Source organism: Sturnira hondurensis, unplaced genomic scaffold (genome assembly GCF_014824575.4).
Source record: "Sturnira hondurensis isolate 20B ecotype Veracruz unplaced genomic scaffold, ASM1482457v3 Scaffold0006655, whole genome shotgun sequence".
NCBI classification, from domain to species: domain Eukaryota; kingdom Metazoa; phylum Chordata; class Mammalia; order Chiroptera; family Phyllostomidae; genus Sturnira; species Sturnira hondurensis.
In genome coordinates, this window is record NW_028079286.1 from 2,763,798 (window position 1) to 2,786,139 (window position 22,342).

The 22,342-nt window shown below is 36.9% G+C and overlaps 1 protein-coding gene across 1 annotated transcript in view; it reads right to left on the bottom strand.

Moving 5' to 3' along the window:
* NUBPL (NUBP iron-sulfur cluster assembly factor, mitochondrial) overlaps positions 1-17,731 on the bottom strand; it is a 253,234-nt gene extending 235,503 nt beyond the window's left edge. Inside the window, exons 1-3 of the mRNA XM_037050263.1 lie at positions 17,600-17,731; positions 16,915-17,062; positions 14,777-14,811 (exon numbers count right to left, since the gene is read on the bottom strand). Coding sequence (XP_036906158.1) covers positions 14,777-14,811; positions 16,915-17,062; positions 17,600-17,707 — 291 coding nt within the window. The 5' untranslated portion in view covers positions 17,708-17,731. The remainder of the gene's footprint in view (positions 1-14,776; positions 14,812-16,914; positions 17,063-17,599) is intronic.
* Positions 17,732-22,342: the final 4,611 nt, after the last annotated feature.

Here is a 22,342-nt window from a genome sequence, read left to right on the forward strand (position 1 = left end):
TGGATGGTTTCACTTATCTGAGGTACCTAGAACAGTAAAATTCATACAGCAGAATGGTGGTTGCCATGGGCTGGGGGTGGGAGAACAGGGGGCTACTGTTTAATGGATACAGTGTCAGTTTGGGATAATAAAATCGTTCTGGAGAGAGATAGCGGCAATGGTTGTACAACAGTATGAATGTACTTAATGCCATAAAACTATACACTAAAATGGTTAACATAAATTTTGTTATATAAGTCATTTTACTATACAAAAAAAAAGAAAGAAAGAAAAACAAGAAACCATCTCTGTCCTTCACCATCCACATCAAACTCTTCAGGAAGTCCCCCTGGCTCTACCGACAAAACACTTTGGTAACCCAAGTACTTATCACTACCTTTACCAAGGTACACGACAGCCTAAGTTATTGTCTTTAGCCTAAAATTCTGCATTAGCTACTAGTAAGTCTCCCTACTTACAATCTTACTTCCCTACAGTCCATGTTCTACAATACAGCTGCATCTTTTAAGGAATAAACTAGATCAAGTCACTGTCCTGATCAAAAACCCACATCATACTAAAAAAAAGGTCAAATTTCTACCACTGCTTATCAGACTATGCCTGACACGCCATGGCCTCCCCTCCCCTAGTCCACTCTAGTCACAATGGCCTTCCTGCTTTCTTCAAACAATCCAAGTTGATCCACCCCAGGGCTCTCCTTGTGGCCTAGTTTCTCAATTCATTTCAAACTCTGCCCAGAGGTCTTCAGAGAGTACCTTTCTGACAGCCCTATCTAAAATAGCACCTCCCAGCCCTGGCTGGCGTAGCTCAGTGGATTGAGCACAGGCCTGTGAACCAGAGGATCGCGGTTCGATTCCCAGTCAGGGCACATGCCTGGGTTGCAGGCCAGTTCCCTGCAGGCCAACTCCCAGCAGGGGATGCACGAAAGGCAACCATACATTGATGTTTCTCTCCCTCTCTCCTTCCCCTCTAAAGATGAATAAAATCTTTAAAATAGCACCTCCCAGTACTTTCTCTTTCCTTCCGCTGCTTTATTAGCTTTTATAACTCTTGTTACTATCTAAAGGTATATGTCTATTTATTATCTCTTCTACTACACCAATGATTTTCAACTTGTATGCCACAAGAATTTTTAAGACATGCAAATCTGACCATTTAGTCAGGGGTACAGACCTCTTTTCCCTTAGGCTGTCAAATAAAAAGATGCCAACGGCCAAGAAAACAACAACCACCCAGTAGGAATGAATCAAAATTATACCTATTTTTTGTCAGATAAGCAAACAATATATCCTTTGTTGTGCCACAGAATTTTAGTAACTCCTTTATGTGCTCAATGAGATGAAGAAGGTTGAATATCACTGCACTAGACTGTAAACTCCGTAAAAACAGGAACTTGGACTTTTTTACCACTTAGGGCCAGGACGCAGAAAAGTACCTAGCCCATGGCCAGTATTCAGTAAGGACCCAAACAAATGACTGAAAGCATCTCTCTTTGTAGAAGCACTGAGCCTTACACCCTTCATTTTTATTTCATAAAACTGGCTCTCTTGGACATTAAAGGAAATCATGTAATTGGAAGCAACCAAAAAGAAGACTCAATCATCCAAGTCCCCATTTTGCCTCTTTAAACCAGAGTCAGACCTTGAAAATGAAATAAACCCTGGAAAACGGAACGGTGCCATCAGTGTAGCTTACGGCACAAAACTCTTTTACCAATGTGATTTTCACCTCAATTTTTTTAAATTAACTCATTAAAAAAAGAAAAGACTCTTCTGTCAGCACCAGGCACCCCCCAGACAGCTTCTGCTCAGGCCCTCCTCCCTTGCTCAGCTCCTCACCAAGAAACAGGAGAGACTGACTGCCAAGGTTCAGACTTCTAAAGATGACCACAAAACAAAGACTTTCCCAACTTCAGCTACCAACTGGTTATTTCAAAAGATGGTAATAAATGTCTATAATACCTAAATATTTCATTACCTTAATTCTTCACAGATGCTCCTAACTTTCATGTCTCTGACACCGTAACTTAAACCATATTTCACTTGGCAATGGTATGACAAAATACTCATGCCTTAATTTCTATGAGTCCCTCTCCAGCACTTAAGCAGGTAAATGGAAATTTAACATTCGTTATTCCATTGCATATATAAGCACAGAGGCCAACAGACAGAATCCCAAACCAATGGAATTCTGCCCATCCAAAACGATAATTTTCACTGTTTCTTGGCAGGAATACTCTTCAGCTGCATCAAATGTTTTCAATAGCCTAACAGAAATGGGATACGTCTATACTCTATATTCCCTTAAGTAAGCTATATTTTTAATTATTTTTGAAGATAATACATATGAGAAGAAAAGATTAGCTATGTCGGTCATCTTTTATTAAAGCCCCCTCAAATGGCCGAAAGAACAGGACCAGATAGAACCTTGGTCAGTTTCCACGGTGCATGGCACAGCGCTCCAGCACAGTCCAGACGACATTCCAGCACAAAGTTGAGAGCTAAGGCTGTTCCAGGGTTTGGAGAAACCTGTGTGTCTTGTTCAATTCAAGAAAAATCTAAACACAGAGCAAGCCTGTCTCCATGCTGGGGACCTAGACCACATACAAGGACCACCTGAATACTTTCCTACCCCCTAATTTAAGAACGTTACATTGTTTAAGAGCCACAGGCAGTAAACCAACTTGTCATTTATTGTTCTTAGAAAATTCTAGCTTGTTATCTGTCCTGACAGTAATAAAATCATCTTTTAAAGCAACAGTAGGACAGATTTCTTCCTTCCAGCTCAGCTAAAAATAGGTGGTTATACTTTATCACGCACTGAATTAAAACAAGCTGCCTGCTCACCTAAAGCAGCTGTTTAATATTTTTACGTAAGTACAAAGGAGATTTATGTTCTTTTGGAAGACAAAAGAGAGGAGACTTTCTGAAGAAGATTCTTCAGAAAAATATCTAAACTATTTAAACAGCAATCCATTTTCTGTAAAATTGGTTGATATGGTTCATTTGGCAAAGAATTTGAGGGATAAAGGAGGAAGGAAGCTTATAATTATTTTGTTTTATTACCCAACAATAAATAAAGACTCTTTAAAAGTTCTTCCCTTTCATGGGAACGCTCACTGACCCATTTCTGCACAGCAGTGCTGACCCCAGCCCTTTCACACAGTGGAGCTGCCAAAAACGAACAAGTACATGCTCCCGACCAAAAAGAAACAGCCAGGCATTAAATCTGTAACGTGCAATACTTCAAGGCCAAATTTAAAGTTTTAAAATGCCACAATCAAAAACACAATAAAATGCCACAACCAAAAATATTATTCTGATTTCAACTTTATTCTCCTAGACTTTGATCTTATCAAAGCTTGCTTTAAATCTAATACTTGCCTATTTCCTCAAATTCTCTGGCACACAAGAATATTTCAAATATAAGTTTTTTGGGTTTTGCTGTATGTTTTAACAGAAATAAAAATGTTGAAGCACAGAATATAAACTCCCTTACTTGAAAGCTTCTCTAAGCATAATTCTCCTAAGGCAAAAAAAAAAAAAAAAAAAGACTACTTGGTAATTTTATAGACATTTGAGAAAGCCCACTAAGTCAAAATCTTCAGAGAATTCCACCAAAGTGTAATCTGTTTTCAATCACATCGCAAGCATTAACTGAGCACATAATAATGGGCCAGGCAATAGTGGCAGATGATTTAAAAAGCAGTCCATGACCTCGTGGAAGCTACAGTCACTCCAATAGCAGGAGATAAACATATTAAGCCATAGAAAAAGTGACATTTTTTGAAACCATTAAGAAGACTTCACAGAGGAAGTGACAAGCAAAATAAGACCTGAAGAATTAAAGGAGCTAGGTAATGAAGGCAAGGAAGACAGTAAATGCAAAGGGGCACTGGAAGCAAAGTCAAGTGCAAAATGGAAATTTACATGGAGCCAACCCTCAATAACTAAGCCAAGCAATTTGTACAGAGACTTGTATGAAGTAAGAACTATTCTACAATCAGTATAAGGAATCATTATTTAACTCAAGACGGGAGAGATTATATAGCCCAATTAAGAGGTTACAAACTACTCTTAAGAGAAAGGTGATAATATGCTTTACTAGGTTCATGAAAATAGAAAAAGGAGATGATTCTCAAATTAAAAGACCAGCACTTAGTGATTAATACATAAAAATGAACTGGGATGAGTAAAATGAAAGACAAGGATAATATCAAGATTTCTAAATAGGATGTCAGCAGATTTGGTGCGGTGGTTTTAAAATATGAAAGTCTGATGAAAGTCTGACCCTTTCATTAATACTTCTTAATGAAAGAAATAATATTTTTTTTATATTTCTTTCATTAAGAAGTGAGTCTGTGTCCCCTCCCCTTAAACTGGGAAGACACATGAACACTCTAATATAGAATCTAGCCAAGGCAAAGTCACAAAAGGGCATACAGCCTCCTCCTTGTTCACGGGGACACTAACTCTTGGAGTCCTGAGCCACATGTACAAAGTCCAACTACACTGAGACCGCCATGCTGTAAGGAAGCCCAGGTGACACGAAAAGGTCATGTAAAGGCGTCCCGATTAACAACCATCCCAGCTGAACTCAGCCTTCATGTCGCCCCAGTCCAAGCACCAAAAATATGAGTGAAGAGCCCCCAGATAACTCCAGTACCTAGCAATCTGAGGCTTCCCTGGCCCCAAACTTCACAGAACAGAGAAGGCCATCCCTACTGTGCTCTGTCCAAATTCCTGTTCCACAGAATGTGTGATACTGATAAAATGACTGTTGCTTTATATCAAGTTTAAGGTAGTTTGTTACACACTTATACATAAAATGGAAATGGTAACATTAAGTGAATTATTCATGAATACAGCTTTTGGAGAGGAAGAAAATTAAGGTGGTTCCATTTTGATCACTTAAGTCTGACATATCTGTAGAACATCAAATGGAGATGTTGAGTAAACTATTGAAAATAAAGATGTGGACTTAGAAAAAAGACACAGACATTGAAAAAGCAGTATCTGAAGACAGAGGAAGACTATATAAGTATGAGAGAGAACAATAAAAATGTGTAAGAATGGAGTAATATGAAAAAGTTAGAGAAAAAATTCAAAGGGTCACAGAAAGAGAGAAGAATCAAGACAGAATGGTATTGTGAAAGCCAGACAAATACTCTCTAAGGTGTCGGCTCCTGTGGTCAGCACAATCCAACACAGCAGGAAATCAAGTACATTCAAGAGAGAAAGGGAACAAATACGTACATTTGGCAGAGAGTTGATAACCAGAAGAGGAAATTCAGTAGCATGTGATAAGGAGTTGACTTAGAAAAGTCCAGAAATAAACGAGACCTGGGGAAACTGACGCAGCTGGGGGAGACTACTCTCTCAAGTGTGGCTATCATGAGAAAGTAACAGAGGGAAGAAGTTGGAGGGGTTCCAGGGATTTGAAAAAGATCCACTGATTCATTTACTTACCACCCAACAAATACACGTGTGTATTTTTCAGCGTGTATGCATAAGATGAGTTAACCTAGAGACCAAAGGGGAGGAATTAGTAAAGAGAAACTAAGGGTAACCAAAAGGAATTTATGAGTCAAAGTCCTAGAAAGGCAAGAAATGGAGGATCAAGAGTCCTAGAAGAGGTATCGGATCTGGTATCTCTTTTCTCTGAGGCAGAGAGTAAGAAGGTTATGTTGACTATAGATATATTTGATAGAAGGAAAGGATATAAGGGAAGGAAGGAAGTTACCAACGAAAAGCTCCCTTTTCATGGAATAGGAGGCAAGATCATGCGCTGGCAGTGAAGAAACTGGAATGGGGGAGAAGACTTAAGAGTGGGAAAGATTTGGAGGAGCATCTGTGGTAAACAAGAGGAGTACACTGAAGACCTGTCAACAATTATCAAGTCAAATAAAGATCCTCTCTCCCACTGAAAATGACAATCTCCCAAACAGTCACTCGGGCTGTAAATTAACTAAGAATGAGAACAGAGGCAGGCCATTTCCAACTCTATCCCCACGACAAACAGAGCACCTAGAAGATGACAGGCCTTCAATAAATGTTTGATGAAAGAATGAATGAACCTACATATGAAGGAATAAGAAAAATGTAATTCATCAGAAATCTGTTCATTCTTTTTATGATTATAAACTGATATTCCCTATATAGCCATCACAAGTAGATTCAAGAGAGAAAGGGAACAAATTCATCAGAATCAAATTAATTTGTCACAATTATCAAATATTTGCAAAAAATTCATCAGCTATTATGAATATTTTTATTTCTTATCCTAAGGAAATTCTTAGTTTTAGTAAAGACTTTTGCTCTAATTACAAAGATATTTTCTAGGCTCTCCTCAGTAAATGTCAAAATTTGTGAATTTAAATGTACTTATAAAACACACTTCTTACCAAGAATTACCTTTGAAGTGAAGAACAAAATGAAGAAAAAATAATGAGTTTGCAACTATTCCTTCTGGATCTCTTGCCCCAGTTTCGCCTGTAGCTTTAAAATAACTACACTTTAAACACTAATGGTGTACCCTTCCTCAAAAATGGCTAACCATAATATTGAAACAAACTATATTTTCATAAGAAATGTATCTGTTGTGTATATTACCAAGCTATAATAAAAAATGTTAAGAATAGCTTAATTTAATATAGTGTAGTCCCTTTACAACACCAGCATTAAAGAAAAGATGAACGCCAACTTTACACACTTGAACTACATAGTATAAATCAGGATTCTCTATATATAATTATAAAAACAGAGTTTCATCCATATTTAATCCAAATTCACACTATAACTAATATTCCAAATAATAATAATATGTCCAAGGTGGCATATGAATAGCTGTGATAGCTAATATGAATGGCTCTTATGCCCTGGCTGGTGTAGCTCAGTGGATTGAGCACGGGCCTGCAAACCACAGGATCATGGTTCAGTTCTCAGTAAGGGCACATGCCTGGGTTGCAGGCCAGTTCCCAGCAGGGGACTCACAAGAGGCAACCATACATTGATATTTCTCTCCTTCTCTCCTTCCCTTCCCCTCTAAAGATAAATAAATAAAATCTTAAAAAAAAAAAAAAAAGAATGGCTCTTATACCTGGCTGGTGTGGCTAAGTGGGTTGGGCATTGTCCCACAAACTGAAAGGTCACCAGTTCAAATCCTGGTTAGGACATATGACTATGCCACATGTTCCGTCCATGATTGGGGCAAGTACAGAAAGCAACTGATCGATGTTTCTTTCTCACATTGATGTTTGTCACCCTCTCTTTCTCCCTTCTTTCCCCTCTCTCTAAATAAAAATAAAATAAAAATAACATTATTTTTAAAAAAGGACTAGCTCTTATTAGCAAAATTAATGAATAAACAAATGGAAACAGATTCATAGATACGGAGAACAGACTGACAGTTGCCAGAGGGGAGGGGTGTTGGGGAACTGGATAAAAAAGGTGAAGAGATTAAGAACTACAAGTTGGTAGCTACAAAGTAGTCATGGGGACGTAAAGTACAGCCAACAATATTGTAATACCTCTGTACGATGCCAGGTGGGCACCTGACGTGTCGGGGGAACCACTCTGTAAGATACACGATTGCCTAACCACTATGCTGTACACCTGAAACTAATACAAATTAACATTGGACATAAATTATAATTAAAAGTAAAATTAAAAAATAAGACATTCAAAAAGTCAAGTTTCTTATTAGCATGTACAACATTATGTGCCAGACACTGTGCTAAGTGTTTCATATGCCTTCTCTCCTCTAATACTCACACCTCTAAGAGGTACAGGCAAAAGTCATATAGTTTATAAAAGACCAAATCCAGCCCAGATTTCCCTGACACCAAAACCAGTCTATAAGCTGCTATACACATAACTATCAATGAGGAAAATCACACTGTTTTAGGTGGCGGTACTTAGTACGTTCTGTTCCAAGACAGTCGAACTTTTCAAAAACCAAAACCTAAATCTTGAACTAAAACTTCCTAATTTTTCCTAACTTCAAAGGTTTAAGACAATCTTCATTATGTTTAAAAACTACTCATAATAATTTGTGGAAAGAAGTAGCATGTCTGGAAAGAACAAGTGTAAAGACATTATGTAATCATGGAAAAAATAAGTATTTTGAGATAAACATCAATGGGGAAAAAAATCACAAAGAAACACAAACCCTTTGAAGATAATACTGCTTCCTTTTCCATCTTTAAGTCCAATTAAAATACCAGTTAATAATTCATTTTAGCAATGAAAATAAGTAAAAACTTAAAATAACTTTGCTATTTCAGTCAGGTAAATAAAATGCATATGAACATTTATTTTGAAATATTCCTTACAAATAGCTTTTACTTATCTACCAATACTAAAAAAAGATATAGAATTTACTATGTAAATTTACTATGCTGTGCACCTGAAACTACTACAAAATAACATTGGACATAAATTATAATTAAAAATAAAATTAAAAAATAAGATCAGCCATTGTGCTAAGCACTTCAACATATACAACCCACATTTAGATTTTAATTATTTTATTTCTCAGGGTAAAAAGCAGAGTTCGACAATGAACAAACTATGGACAATTTAACAAACATTTAGTATTTGCCATATATATGACATATACATATATTCACAACCCCTCTTTCACTTAGCATGTTCCACTGTCATTACCAACATTTCCTAAGAGCTTACTGTGTACCATCACTAGACTAGGCACTGAGGATTTAAAAAAGGAATAAAACCAAAATCACTGCCCCCCAAAGTGCACAGACTAGCACAGAATAGTAACAAACTTTTTAAAAATAATATGGGAAGGGTTAGAAAGTGTTAATCCTTTCCCCAAAGCAAAAAAAAAAATAGAGAGCAGGGATCACCTCACAGAAGATCCAGAATGAGGGTCTGAATAAGACAGGAGCACTAAGGAATGAAATGAGAGCACATATTCTAGAAAAAGATGGTTGGTGAAAAGAAGGCCAGTTTAGTTTTACACATGTCCAGTTTGAATGCTCATGAAGCATTCGAGTGGACATAAACAATAGACAACTGGACAGAAAGGTCATCTTGCATCCAAGAGAGACAGCCCGTTTGGTGATGTATTTGGAACAAGGGCACAGAGGTAGTAACTGGCAGTGGGAAAAGATGAAATTGCTGGATAAAGAGTATATAATGAGAAGAAGGCCACAGAGATCATGGAATACACCATTCTTTAAAAAGCACGAAAAGTATATAAGCCGCTAAGCCACTACAAGCCTTCTCACCCCATACTTCTCAAAAGACAAAGCAAATCAAAACAAAACTTTGCACCAACATCCTGTGAATCCTGTCAATGTACTCAATTCATCCATTAGCAAACATATACTGTATATTTCCTAAGTCATAAAACATTGTACTAGCTGCTAAGAGGAGCCAGGGATGAAGAGAACACATTTCTTTATCATAAGACAGCATTAGTACCGTGAGTAGGTTGAGAACACAGGATCTAGGTTGGCATCCAAATCCTGGCTCTGCCATTTACGTACTTCTTGGTGACCCTGGGTAAACTACTCAGTCTCCAGGTGCTTATACTCTCTTATCTGCAACAAGGACCCCAACAGTACATATTTCCATATGATTGCTATAAAGAGTAAATGAGGTAAGAACCATGCCATGAGGAACATAGCTTGACAGATAATAAATGCTCAATAAATGTTATATTATTTGTTATTATGAAAATTATCAGAATGGCTGCAGGGGCTCAATAATAATACAAATAAACAGTGCTACTGGATTTCACAAGACGGGAAAATGACCTTCACTTGGGGCAAATTCACCAAGCACTTCACTGAGCTGCCCTTCAGGACAAGGCGAGCTCAGACAGTGTCTCTGTGTGAATGAGAATGCAGCCTGCAGATGCACATGAACAAGAGAGTAGCCTGGATTTCTGTCATCACTCAACCCCTTCAAGAAGCACCTTTATGCAGAATATAGCCAGGACAGCCTTATATGGGAGCCTGGAAGATGAGACATACAAAGCTTAAGAAAGTTGAAGAGAACACTCCAATAGAAGTGTAGAAGAAAGACTGCAAACACAAAGGCAAGTACCCATACTGGCTGAACACAGCGAGCATTAGAAGAGCTAAAGATAAACCCAGAAAGGTAGATGGGAGCCAGATCATAGAGGACCTTAAATACCAGCGAGGCATTCAGCAGTGAGTCTGAACAGGCAATATAATTCCAACAACACTTTAGGAAGAGTAATCTGACATCATGTACTGAACAGACTTGAGCACGAGCAGGGAAGAGGTCACTGAAGTGGTCCATCAATCTGTCAGTTCCGCAAAGGCAGGGGCCATGTGTCTCATTCATTTCTGTATCCTCTAACAAAGTGCTAGGGATGGAGTAGGCACTCAACAACCACTTGAAATATAAATAAATGAATGAGCCAAAAAGAAGTCATGAACCTTAATCAGAGTGGCGACAATGGAAATAGAAAGATATGTATTGGAAAAATAGTTCAGAGACAGAAACAAGAACATTTGCTGGCTGATGAAATGGGGCAAAGATAGGGCAGGATCAATAAAGGCTGTAAAACTGATAAATGTTACATGCACTGCATTACAGGTTTCTGTGAGAATCAAATATAATTATGTTCATGAAAATGCTTTATAAAAAAGAAAAAAAGACTGCTTTTCTCTGGAATAAAAGCTAGTATATCCAGGACAGATATATTACTATATTTGACCTTGAATACATCTCATCATTCTAAGATATTTATCATTCTTCTCTCTACACTGGATTATAAAACCTTTAAGAGTACATAATTTGTCTACTGTTATAAAGCACAATAAAATCTTATTAAGTGTTGCTTTAATTAACATTTTCCCACTCACAGAAGAGATTATTGAACCTAGTTCACATGAATGGAGACACACACAGATACATAGACATTTATATACACATATATACATTTTTCTTTATATTCCCAGAATGTCTAACAACTACTGTTATACATGCTCAATAAAAGCCAGCTGAACTGAAGTGAACTAACTCAGGAACCTCAGAGAGATTATCAATGGTGACCTTTATGTTTCCCTCTCACGGTCTATGCTCTTGTCACCATTTCCTAAATGTATACTGTAGAAGAAGGAGACCCATGGTAAGGGCAGTTAGGGAGATAGAAAAAGAAAAATCAAGAAATATTATTATAAATATGCATGACAATGGTGTGCCAGTAATTTTTAATAGCTGCCCCAGATGGGTTGGGGAGTCACTTTTCAGTATTTGCCAATTTCTATGGTTTCTATAGGCCACTCCCAATGTGGTCTATTTCAAGCTAACAACATGATATCAACTGGTTTGCAAAATCCATGAAAATTTAACAATCAGCTCATACAAAATGAGCATGAGCCAGCTCCACCACCACTGGATGCAATTTTTAGATGCATAACATACATAAGCATAAATTCTGCTCTGCAACACTATTTTCTTTTTTTATTTAAAATTTTATTTATTTTTTTTAAGATTTTATTTATTTATCTTTAGAGGGGAAGGGAAGGAGAGAAGGAGAGAAGTATCAATGTATGCTTGCCTCTCATGAGTCCCCTGCTTGGAACTGGCCTGCAACCCAGGCATGTGCCCTGACTGGGAATCGAACCACGATCATGTGGTTCACAGGCCCACGCTCAATCCACTGATCTACACCAGCCAGGGCTGCAATACTATTTTCTATGTCCCCAAAAGAAAGTACTAAAGGCAAGGAAAAGGTAGGGAAAATCCATACACTACTCCTATAAGCCTTTGCCTCAATCTACAGAGTAGGCTTTTGAACTGGGCATATGATCCAGCCCAGAAATTCCTTTTTCCTAGTCCCATGACATCCAAATTTTTCTGATCATTCAGCCCTATTAGTAAAAATGTTTAAGCACATATGTTCAATATATATTAATATATTTATTTATAAATTATATTAGAACTACTACATTAATACAGTATAAATTATAAAGCATACACAAAAGATGAAAATTAATACAAATAGAAAAGAAAAAATTTCCTCCCACAGCCCAATGGACTATTCTACATTACCCCCACCCCACCCTTGGTTTTACACAATCCAGTTTAGAGATTAACAAGGCCAACATAAAAATAAACTAAGTAACTTCCTGAAACTGTTTCCCTCAGGCCTACAACCCATCTTAGACCTCCCCACTCCATACTAAAGGACAGTAAGCACCAACCCATGGAAAAGATAGGAGAAACGAGTTAAGAAGGTCTTAAGCAAAGTTTGACTAAGGACAATACAGCTCCATGGAACTAAGACTCCATGGCAATAAATCATTAGGCTACAAAGATATCATCCTCACTGGAGTTTTAACCCCTTAAAGCAACATATCCTAGTACCACACCCCAGTAAGTGTCCTTGGACCTAAGCCGTCTGTATCAGTTCAGGCAAATAGAATGGCTGAGAGGAAACTAGAGTTTCCCCTAAACCAAGCACGTGCTCTAAACAAGTATATTAATAAAGTCTTAAGTTGGGAAATACAGAGCACAAGACTATGCCAGACACATATAAATCGTACAGAACAGCCCTTCTTTTCCATCGCAGATAGTCTGCTGGCAGATCACAGTTTAAGCCAAACATGCTAATCGCTAATCAAAAGCACTATTAATCAAATATGTAAGCTATATAAAATTGACCTTAAGTGTATATAAATTAATCAAAGATAACAAGATAGTAGTCAATCATAAAGTACTATACTATGTCAGATTATCTTTGAGTTAGTTATCAACATGTGCTATTCAAAGTACCTTCATTTCTTCTTAATTTCTACACTAACTTTGCTACAAAATATAGAGAAATAAAAAACAAAATCTGCCTTCCTCAGGATCACAGAATACTGAAGGGCTAACTAAGGAAGATTTTATAAGCATATTTAAAAACAACTAAGGATACTAAATGCTTTCTGAAGTTGTTGCCCAAGGAAAGTCTTACTGCTTTTCCTTTCTTGTTGCCAATTTCTTATAAAGCATTAAAGATGAGGCTGCCCTTATCCCTCCCTGAAAGAAGAAGAAAAAAACAGAAAGAGGAAAAAAATTCTGACCTACCATCTCATCAAGACTAGCAGCATTTAACATGAAGGAATCAACCCTTTTTAACTACTGTCTTCATCCTTTGATTCCTTATTACATAGTCGCTTCACATTGTCTTAAGGCTCAAAGCGTTGACTAAAATAACCAAAATAAAGATCCCCCACAAATTAATCTACCTTCCCACCCACTGAATTTTCCCTGTTTTCTTTTTTTTTTTCCTAAGGAAAGAGGGGTCCCTTCCCCAGGGTAACTAAGAGCCCTAATTTTTTTAAAAAAACTTTTTAATGTATTACTATCTCTTACTTCAATAAGGTTGCCGAAACATACATTTTCTCTCTTCAAATGCCCATTGAAACAAGAGAAAAAAATAGTTTACAACTAAATAAAAAACATAAACATGTTAGAAAACAAAAAAGGGCACCATTTGCAGATTAGAGTTTTGAAAACCTCTAGATCCCTACTTCTCAAACCTCATCATGCACCAAAGTCACCTACAGGGCTGGTTATACAACACAGACTGCAGGATTCCACCCTCGAGTCCCTGATTCAGCAGGTGTGGGGTGGGGTGGGGTGAGGTGCATGATTCTGTATGTCTAATGAGTTCCCAGGTGATGCTGACTCTGCTGGTCAGAGGACCACATCAGGAGATCCACCATGCTAAGTAAATAAAGATTATTAAAAGTAACATTTTTCATTAATGCTAATTAGCATTCTCAGAAATACTCAAACAAATGATACAACCATTTTTTAAAGTGGGAAGGGACAGCAATTAGAAAATAAAAAATAGTTCTAGAAAAATTGGAAAAAATATAATTTCTGAATTTTAAAAAAATCAAAAGGACTAAATACAATGAAAACCTAAAGTGGCAATCTGGAAAATAGTCTAAGATATCTTCTAAAACCCAGAACAAATGACAAAGTTAATGGAGAATATGGAAGAAAAATTAACTAGCATAAAGGGTCAATATCTGTGTAGTAGGTTTCTGAAACAAGAACACATCAGAAAAGTAAAAAATGAAGAAATTTCCCCTAAACTGAAGAAGACTAAAGCCTTGATATTATTTTGCCAATTCCCAGGCATGTAAAAAAAATGTAAAGCCAAAAACCACATGCATATTTGTAACATTTCTAAACTTAAAAAACACAAAGAAAACTCTAAAAGCTTTGAAGGGAAAACATGGGGTATTACAAAGCAATACAAATCAGACTAGCATCAGACATTTCATTAGAATGGTAGAAAAAATGAAATTTTGTTTTCAAGGTTCAGAGAGGAAATTACTTTAAACCTGAAATTCTACATCTAGTCAAACAATCAAATATGAAGGCAAAATAAAGACATTTTTGAAAAGCCAAGAACTAAGAAAATTGATTTCCTGTCCATATTCGTTTCCTACTTCTATGGTAAGAAATTATCACAGAAGTTCAAAATAGGTATCAATGGGCTAATATTAGGGTGCTGGCAGAATCACATGCCTTTTCTAGCTTCTGGAGGCTGCCTAAATTCTGTGACCATTGTTCCCTTTCATTTTCATTAATACTAGTAGTAAATGTAACCAGTACTTCTACCAGATGTTGGAGTTCCTTGAAGACATACAAATGTCCAGAACTACACTATATAGCTTCTGACAAAGTAAATGAAAAATAGCAATATTCTTTTTATCATTGTCTTAAAAAAACATTTTAATAAATTAGTATTTCTATTAACATACACCTACCGAATCATTTGCTGCTAGTGCAAGTGCAAGGTTCACTGTAAGAAACAAAAAGCAATTAAATTTAGTTCCTTCTACTAAAATTCATTTTGCCTTTTAATATTTTTAATGTAATAACCAAAGCACAGAAATTTTTAATATATGTCCCTTACTGGTAAGAAACAAGGGCATGGAGAGAATTCGGGAAGTAAAAAAGATAAAAAAGAAATTAATATTCCAATATAAGTAGTAGATGCTTATTAACATAATCAATGTTAATCAATGTTAATCAATTTGATCAATGTTAATTGATCAAATAATCAATTCGTAATCTGTTACAATTTTGTTTAAATAATTCATTTAGTTTTTTTAAATGGTATATATGGTTTAATTATTTTCAAAATAGGAAGCGATATTTACTGAAGCACCTACTATGTGACCCTCTTCACTTTCTCATGCATTTACTTGTTTATACGCTGTCACATTCCATGGCAATAGATAATATTCTAACCAAAATCAATAAACAGGTGATTTTAAAGAAGTGCTAGCCTACAGACCAATCAAATTATATTGTACAAAATCATGGCTATAACATGAAAATAACTTCCAGACCAGCCCAAGTAATCACAGAGCATGCAAAAAGATTCACACCTCTAAAATTTCTGAATTAAAAAAAAAAGAGAGAGAGAGGTGGATTCTAGAACCAAAGACTGAGCTTCTAAATTTTAAAAACTAAGTGATCAGCAGGGAAAAGGGAAGCAATAATGGGGGGAAAGGCTGAAGGGTTTATAGGAACAATTATAAAGGACATATGGACAACAAGGTTTATACTTTCTATTAAATAGTAAATTAAGAGCCTATCATCACTATAACAGCTGGCAGATCTTAATTTCTTCAAACATCTGAAAAACTTTTCTACAATTACCTTCAGGTAAAAATGGGAAAAAATTGAGATACCAACCCTATATAGTTGGATTTGTAGCTAGTTGTACAACCATAAAACCACTAGTCCAAGGAATTACTAAAGATGGCTGTGTGTCAAAATCCAAGACCTCTCTCTAGCGACAGTCACAGAACTCTACCTGGCCCCTCTTATTTCAAAATGTCATTGATTTCAATGAAAATCAATGAATCAACTTTGGGTTAATAAATCTGGAAAAAAATCAAAATTTTATCTTGTCAGTATAGAATGAAGCCAAAGTTAACAAAATGAAATATAATAAGGTAATAATTTTTAAAAAATCAACTGCAAAAACAATAAGCTGGATAAGACCTGAATTAGCAGCCATTCTTCCTGAAGTGAATAAAAATTAAATGTAGCCAATAAGACATGAGAACTTTATGACTCCAAATTAATAATACTCTATTGAGTAGGATTGGGAGAAGGAAATTTACCTTTTAAATTATTATACTGAAATAATTTTTTTACAAATAATATTTCTTTTAAAAAATCAGTCTTGGGTGATAACTCTTCTATTTCTGGTTGCACTTTTATGGGTACTAAAAGCAGCATTTCAGTCACAATGTAATCTGTAATCAATTAAAAGGAATCACCGCAAAAGAAAATTCTCTTTTTATATTAATATAAAAGATATAAAATTGGATGACAAATAATATTTTCAAATATTAGATCTATACTGACTTTATAAATGCTGAAAGTTATATTAAGGTTAAATAAAAAAGGTCACAATGAATGTAAACAATCTCACTGCAACTATATGTACAACTATATGTAGATGGAAAAAGACTGGAAATGAATATAAAAGAACAAAAATAGTTTACTATTAAAGTCACTAGGTATTTTAAAAATAATAACAGTAACCAAATACTGAGCACATACTGCATGGAGACACTGGGCTAAGTTTAATTTACATAAAGGTTATCATCACCATTGTCACCTTACAGTTAAGTAAACTTAAGTTCTGATGGGCAACCTGACCATCTTTTCTTCAGTGAAGGGTTCAAAGAATTGGCTATGTACCTAGATTTGTCTAAGTCCAAACTCTAAGCTCCTAATTGCTACCAGCTCCTGATACCAAGTTGCCAGCTATTAGAAACTCCACAAATCCTAAGTTTTTAAAAAATAAATCTATAATTTTAATACTGTTCACTCACCAGTGGGCATGTTCCTAATCAAGATCAGAATTAATATGCTATAATACCTGCTGTAGTAGACTTTCCAACTCCACCCTTTCCAGAAGCCACAACTATAACTTGTTTAACACCTTCAATAGGTTTCTGCTTTGGAAGTCCTCGGGACATGATTTCTGTTCTTCTTTGTTTTAGGGTCTCATTCTCAGCTCCAGATAACTTTAAAACAAAAAAAGTTTTAAATTAAGCCATCTCCATTATCCTGCTGTAAAGTAAAAACAATTCGGAATTTGTGATTAAGAGAGCTTTCATTTCCAGTCCAATTCTCTTTAGGCCTTTATTGCTATTCACCTACTGCTATTGATTATAATCGTAGAAACACGTTATTTAAGCTGAAATTTATGTCAAGGCACTCTAACGTTAAAAATGGAAAGTAACACCTTTCTACGGTGTTAAACCCTCCACGTGTTCTTAAATTATTTTCTAAATAAGCCAACATTAAGAAAGCAATGTGCAAGTCACACATCCCTGTTCTAAACATCTGTTTTATGTCCGTCCTCACACCTTGCCCTGATCCCACTAGGGGCCTACTGGCTGGAAAGTGGGGACATCCAGGCGACTGGGGCCTCACTGAAACGCCAAGTGGGCGTGGGCCCACGAGAGTCTTAGGCGAGCCTTTGGCAAGAGTCACTTGGGGGCCTGTCGCCCCAGCATCTTCATCCCGCCCTTCTCCCCCTGCCCAGCTGCACCGCGGACCTGGCGCCAACAAACCACCACTCGGCTTCCCCCAGGTGGGGCACAAGCCCTGCCACCACCCCGAAGAGACACCCCACCAAAACGCAGCACGCGTTGCCAAGACCCCATGGCAGAACACTGCTCCAGCCCAGCGCGGAAACTGACGCGGCTGGCGCGGAGTAATGACGTCACGTAGCAACTCTCGGCTTCCTCTCCCTAGCGACAAGCCTCCTCCGAGTTTATTTAGCCCGGGAGCCCAACTTCTCGCAGTCTCTCTCGTAGCCAGATACAGACATTTTACAGTGTTTAACCAAATGCTTGTGAAGTGTTTTCACGTGCATCATCTCATTTGATCCTCACAGAAGTCCTGGAGTAGGTAGATAGGGGAGACTCAGCAGAATCCTGTTTTGCTTTCATTAGCAAGAAAACGAACGGAGACTTAGAAAGAATCGAGACTTGACCGGACTTAAAAGAAGTAAAAAAATGGTGGAACTTGAAAATGACCTCAGGCTTTCTTACTACGCAGAATATAGTCACTTAAACACTGCTAAAGTTGAATATGTTACCTTTTTTTTTCTTGCGTGATCACAATATTCTGCTTCGTGTTGATATTGACTACTGTGTTGCTGACCACTGCCTGAAAGAGAAATTGGGTTGCTTCGCTGGGCTCGGAAAAGTTTAGCTACATCAGAAAGCAAGTTTTGCTCAAGAAATAACTCAATTTGTCAAAGCTAGGAAGGAGGTATCTCTACGTCCAAAATGGATGAGTGAAGCAAATAGTATTGGGAGAGAAAATTGGAAACCTGGTACAGAAACCCAGACCTAGAAAAAGGGATCTTTCAGGGTGGAGGGTAGTTTACCCTCGCATATCTCCGTAATATTTTCTAAGGTTAATTTTAATTTCTATCTGTAGAGAGTTTGCTGTATAATCATTCGATTTATTTTGTTATAACCTGGTCCTTAATTTCCCTATTTTTAATACAGGCATAACATACCAACTGCAAAGAATTATTGTTAGGATTAAATGAGACATTACCAGCAAAATACATTCAATTCAGTAAACTCTGGGAAAAAAATCAGTTCCTTGCCTTTTCTCCCCTAATCAAAACCTTATTGCTTTATTCAGCCTTCATCTTTCACTAGAGTTGACACATTTACCTTATTGTTTTATAACACTTTCTTATTATTTTGTTATATGTTTCCTCAACTGATTTTTATCCATTTTTATATGTTTATCTGCTCAATTTTTATATATTGTAAGCCAAAAAAGAGGGAGAAAGGGAATAGTTATCAGAACATTCCATTCACAAAATAAGAGATACTGAAGATCTGCTTCTCTCCAGGTAGCTTTGCAGGTTCTTCCAGATTTCTACTGAAGATTCATTCATTTAACAAATATTTATTGAACAAGTACTATGTGCCAAGCACTACACTAATCTTAGAGTTCTCAACACTGAACCAGACGTAATCCCTGCACTCAAGGACTTTACAACACAGCAAGAGAGACAGAGTAAGTTACCAAACAATTACAGTATGATGTGATAAGTGTAGCAGAAAGGCACTGAGTGATACAGAAGTACAAACAAGGAGCACCCAATTCAATTAAGGAATGCTTCTGGCTAGGGTAACATCTAAGCTGAGTCCTAAGTGTGGGTAATGTGTAGAAGTCATTTGGGAGAACAGCTGCAGAGTTGTGCAGAGGTCAGAAACCAACTGTTAATCACTGAAAATAACTTATATGGCTTGAGCATAGAGTGTGAGATGCAGGATTGAAAGAAATAAGGATGGATGTTGGTAAAGATGAATGTTGCCTAGTCATGAAAGGTTTGTATACCATGTAAACAAATTTATCCTGATATTATCCTAAGGGAACCACAGAATAATTTGAAACAAAAAAGTAACATGATAAAATTTGTGTTTTATAAATACTGCTATTTTTACTGGGTGAAATAATTGGATGAAGGAGGCAAGGTCAGGGGAAGGGAAACAGGAGGTTGTTGAAATAATCCAAGAGACATCTTGAAAACATGACGTCACATCTCTAAATTTTACTTTGCTTATCTACAAAATAGACACCTCCATGTAAGATTTTTGTGAGGTTGGTTTAAAATAACGCATGTAGCATGCTTACCAAATGGCACACATATCCATTAACTGTTAGCTATTGCAATGATCTGTGGTTGTGCAGAGGTTTATGATGTGGGCAACTAAATGAATGGTAGTGACCTTCTCTAGGAGAGAACATAGGAAAGGAACAAGTGAGACCAATGTAGAATCATTCATTTGATTTACCTTTTAGCAAATTAGGGTATCAAGAGAGTAGTAGATATGTCTATTGTTTCTTATCCAACAACCACTGCCACACACACACATACACACACACACACACACACACACACACACGGCATTTTCTCAAAAGAGTATTCAAACTTAATCCCTAAGAATTCATAAGTCATTTGACCCCATCCCCATGGTCACTAATTGAATTAAAAAGTAACATACAACACAAATTATACCAAACAGATTCTTTCTCCAGAGATTTTAAAAAAATAAAAGATATTAATCTCAGTTTGCACTTGCACAGGTAAGGCTGAGCACGCAGAAGCAAAAAAAGCCAATGCCAAGAGAGAGGAAGGCCAACCATGAGAGATCATGTGCGCAGAGAGGGAAGGGAGAACAACTGCACTGATTCATGATAGCGCTACCGTTCTGATTCTAGTCCACAGTGAGGTTCACCTATATCTCCTATCTTCTGGTCCATCAGATATATTAACACCCATCTAACAAACTCTCTCTCCACCTTGGCTTAATTTGGATGGATTTCTGTGTACTTGTGACTGTGATGAGACAAATTTTGTAATATTTATCAAGGTTATTTTCCTCTCTAATTCCTTGTACTACATATAGCCTTTCTCCATTTGGAAAAACTATGTGGTATCATTTTATGACACAGCACAATGTTTGATAAAAGAGAATCTTTCTTTGCTTTTGAATGTTCAAAGTTTGGAGCTTTGAAGAGAATGGAGACACCTCTGACAAAGACAATAGATCTGGAAGAACTGCATGATGGTATAAAAATATTGTTTCTTGCCTATATAAGTTAGAATTACATTTGGATACAGGTAGTAGAAAACTCTACCAGTGTCTTAAACAAGTAGGATATATTAGTCTTGTACTAAAAGTTCACAAGTAGACTCTACAGGTCTGATGCAGTGGATCCACTGTGTAATTGTGTCCCAAATTCATTATTTTCTCTTATCATCTCAGTACCTTTATTTTTGTCCCTCACAGTCACAGGATGGTGGCTACACCTTCAAGGATCTAGACTGTGTTGTAGTTCCATGCTGGAAGATAAAAATGAAAAAAATTTTAAAAAGAAACTTTCCCTAGTGAGTCTTGGCTTTCATTTTTTTTAATTTGGGAGGGGAGGCCGCATGCACATCAGACTGAATAGAACCAGGTCACATGACTACCCTTAGAAGCAAGAGAAGCTAAGAAATCAAGCACTTAGATATCTCTAACCCATATAGTAGGGGAAAGCAATGGAAAAAGTGGTTGGAAATGGATATTGAGTAAGCCAGCTAAATATTTTTTTAGGGAGACTGTTTTAAACTTTTTAGGATAGTGGAGGATATAGGTAGTGGAGAATTTAGATATACTCAGGTTCTTATGCCAGATACCTGTAGTTGGAGAACCCAGTAACATTTTAAAATCCAAGTTTCCTTGCCACCTTCAACTACAGAGGCTAGAAATTCATGTGTTTCCTAGTCTTACTTATAGTTCTGGGCATATATGACATAGTTCTGAACAATGTGGTGTAAGAAAAATTGGGGGGCTTCTGAGGAAGCTTTTGATTTTCTGGTCGAGTGGAATATAGTTCTACTCTTTTTCCCACCTTGACCACGGATGTAACACCTGAAAAGGTACAGTCATCTTATGAACACAACAAGAACAATGGTGATAAACACAGTGACAAAAGCCAACAGCTAAGGGTAATGGACTGTTAGTATGGCAAAAAGACAAATCCTTCTTTATACAGTTAAGCTGCTATGCCAGTCTTGCCTGCGACTCCAGACCTCTCGTGTTAGATAGCTGTTTTAACAACTGTTATGTAGGATTTCTGTTATTTGAAGTTAAAGTAAGCTATGCCTATTAAAGCTCTTAAGAAGGAACCCCATACACTGTGACTACCTCTCTCCTGTTCACTCAAAATTGAGTCCAGGTGTGGAGAGGGGGAACGATGGAGCCCCAAATCAGTTTCAGGGATGTGAGAACAACAGAATCAATGTCCCCATTCCCTGACAGAACTCAGTACAGTGAGTAAAAATGGTAGTGTTTTGTTTAGGCAGACAGTCTGAGATGGCCTCATAGCGTTTGGCCCTGCAAGGAGCCACAGTAGTGGCTGAGAAAAAGCTGATCCTTAAGAAATTTTAATGTCAAGAATAAGGGAAGATTTGGCAACAATCTGACTTTTTAAATATGTGGCATCCCAAAGGATGCTGGGTTGGGTAGATAAAGATCTTGAGGATTAAATTCATGCAGACATCTAGACACTTCAGAGGTAAAACTCTGTTGGAATCTGTATTTAACAAGGTTAAGTTTCTAATCCCCCCAGGAAAAATTTATAAATAAATACTGATCAAAGCAGAGAGGATTCTTTTGAATGTCTCCTACTGTATACACGGTAATATCTTGTATTGTTTTCTAGAAAGGAAGTATTTGTGCTTCATTACGTGCCCTCTCAAAAAAGAAAAAGAAAAAAGA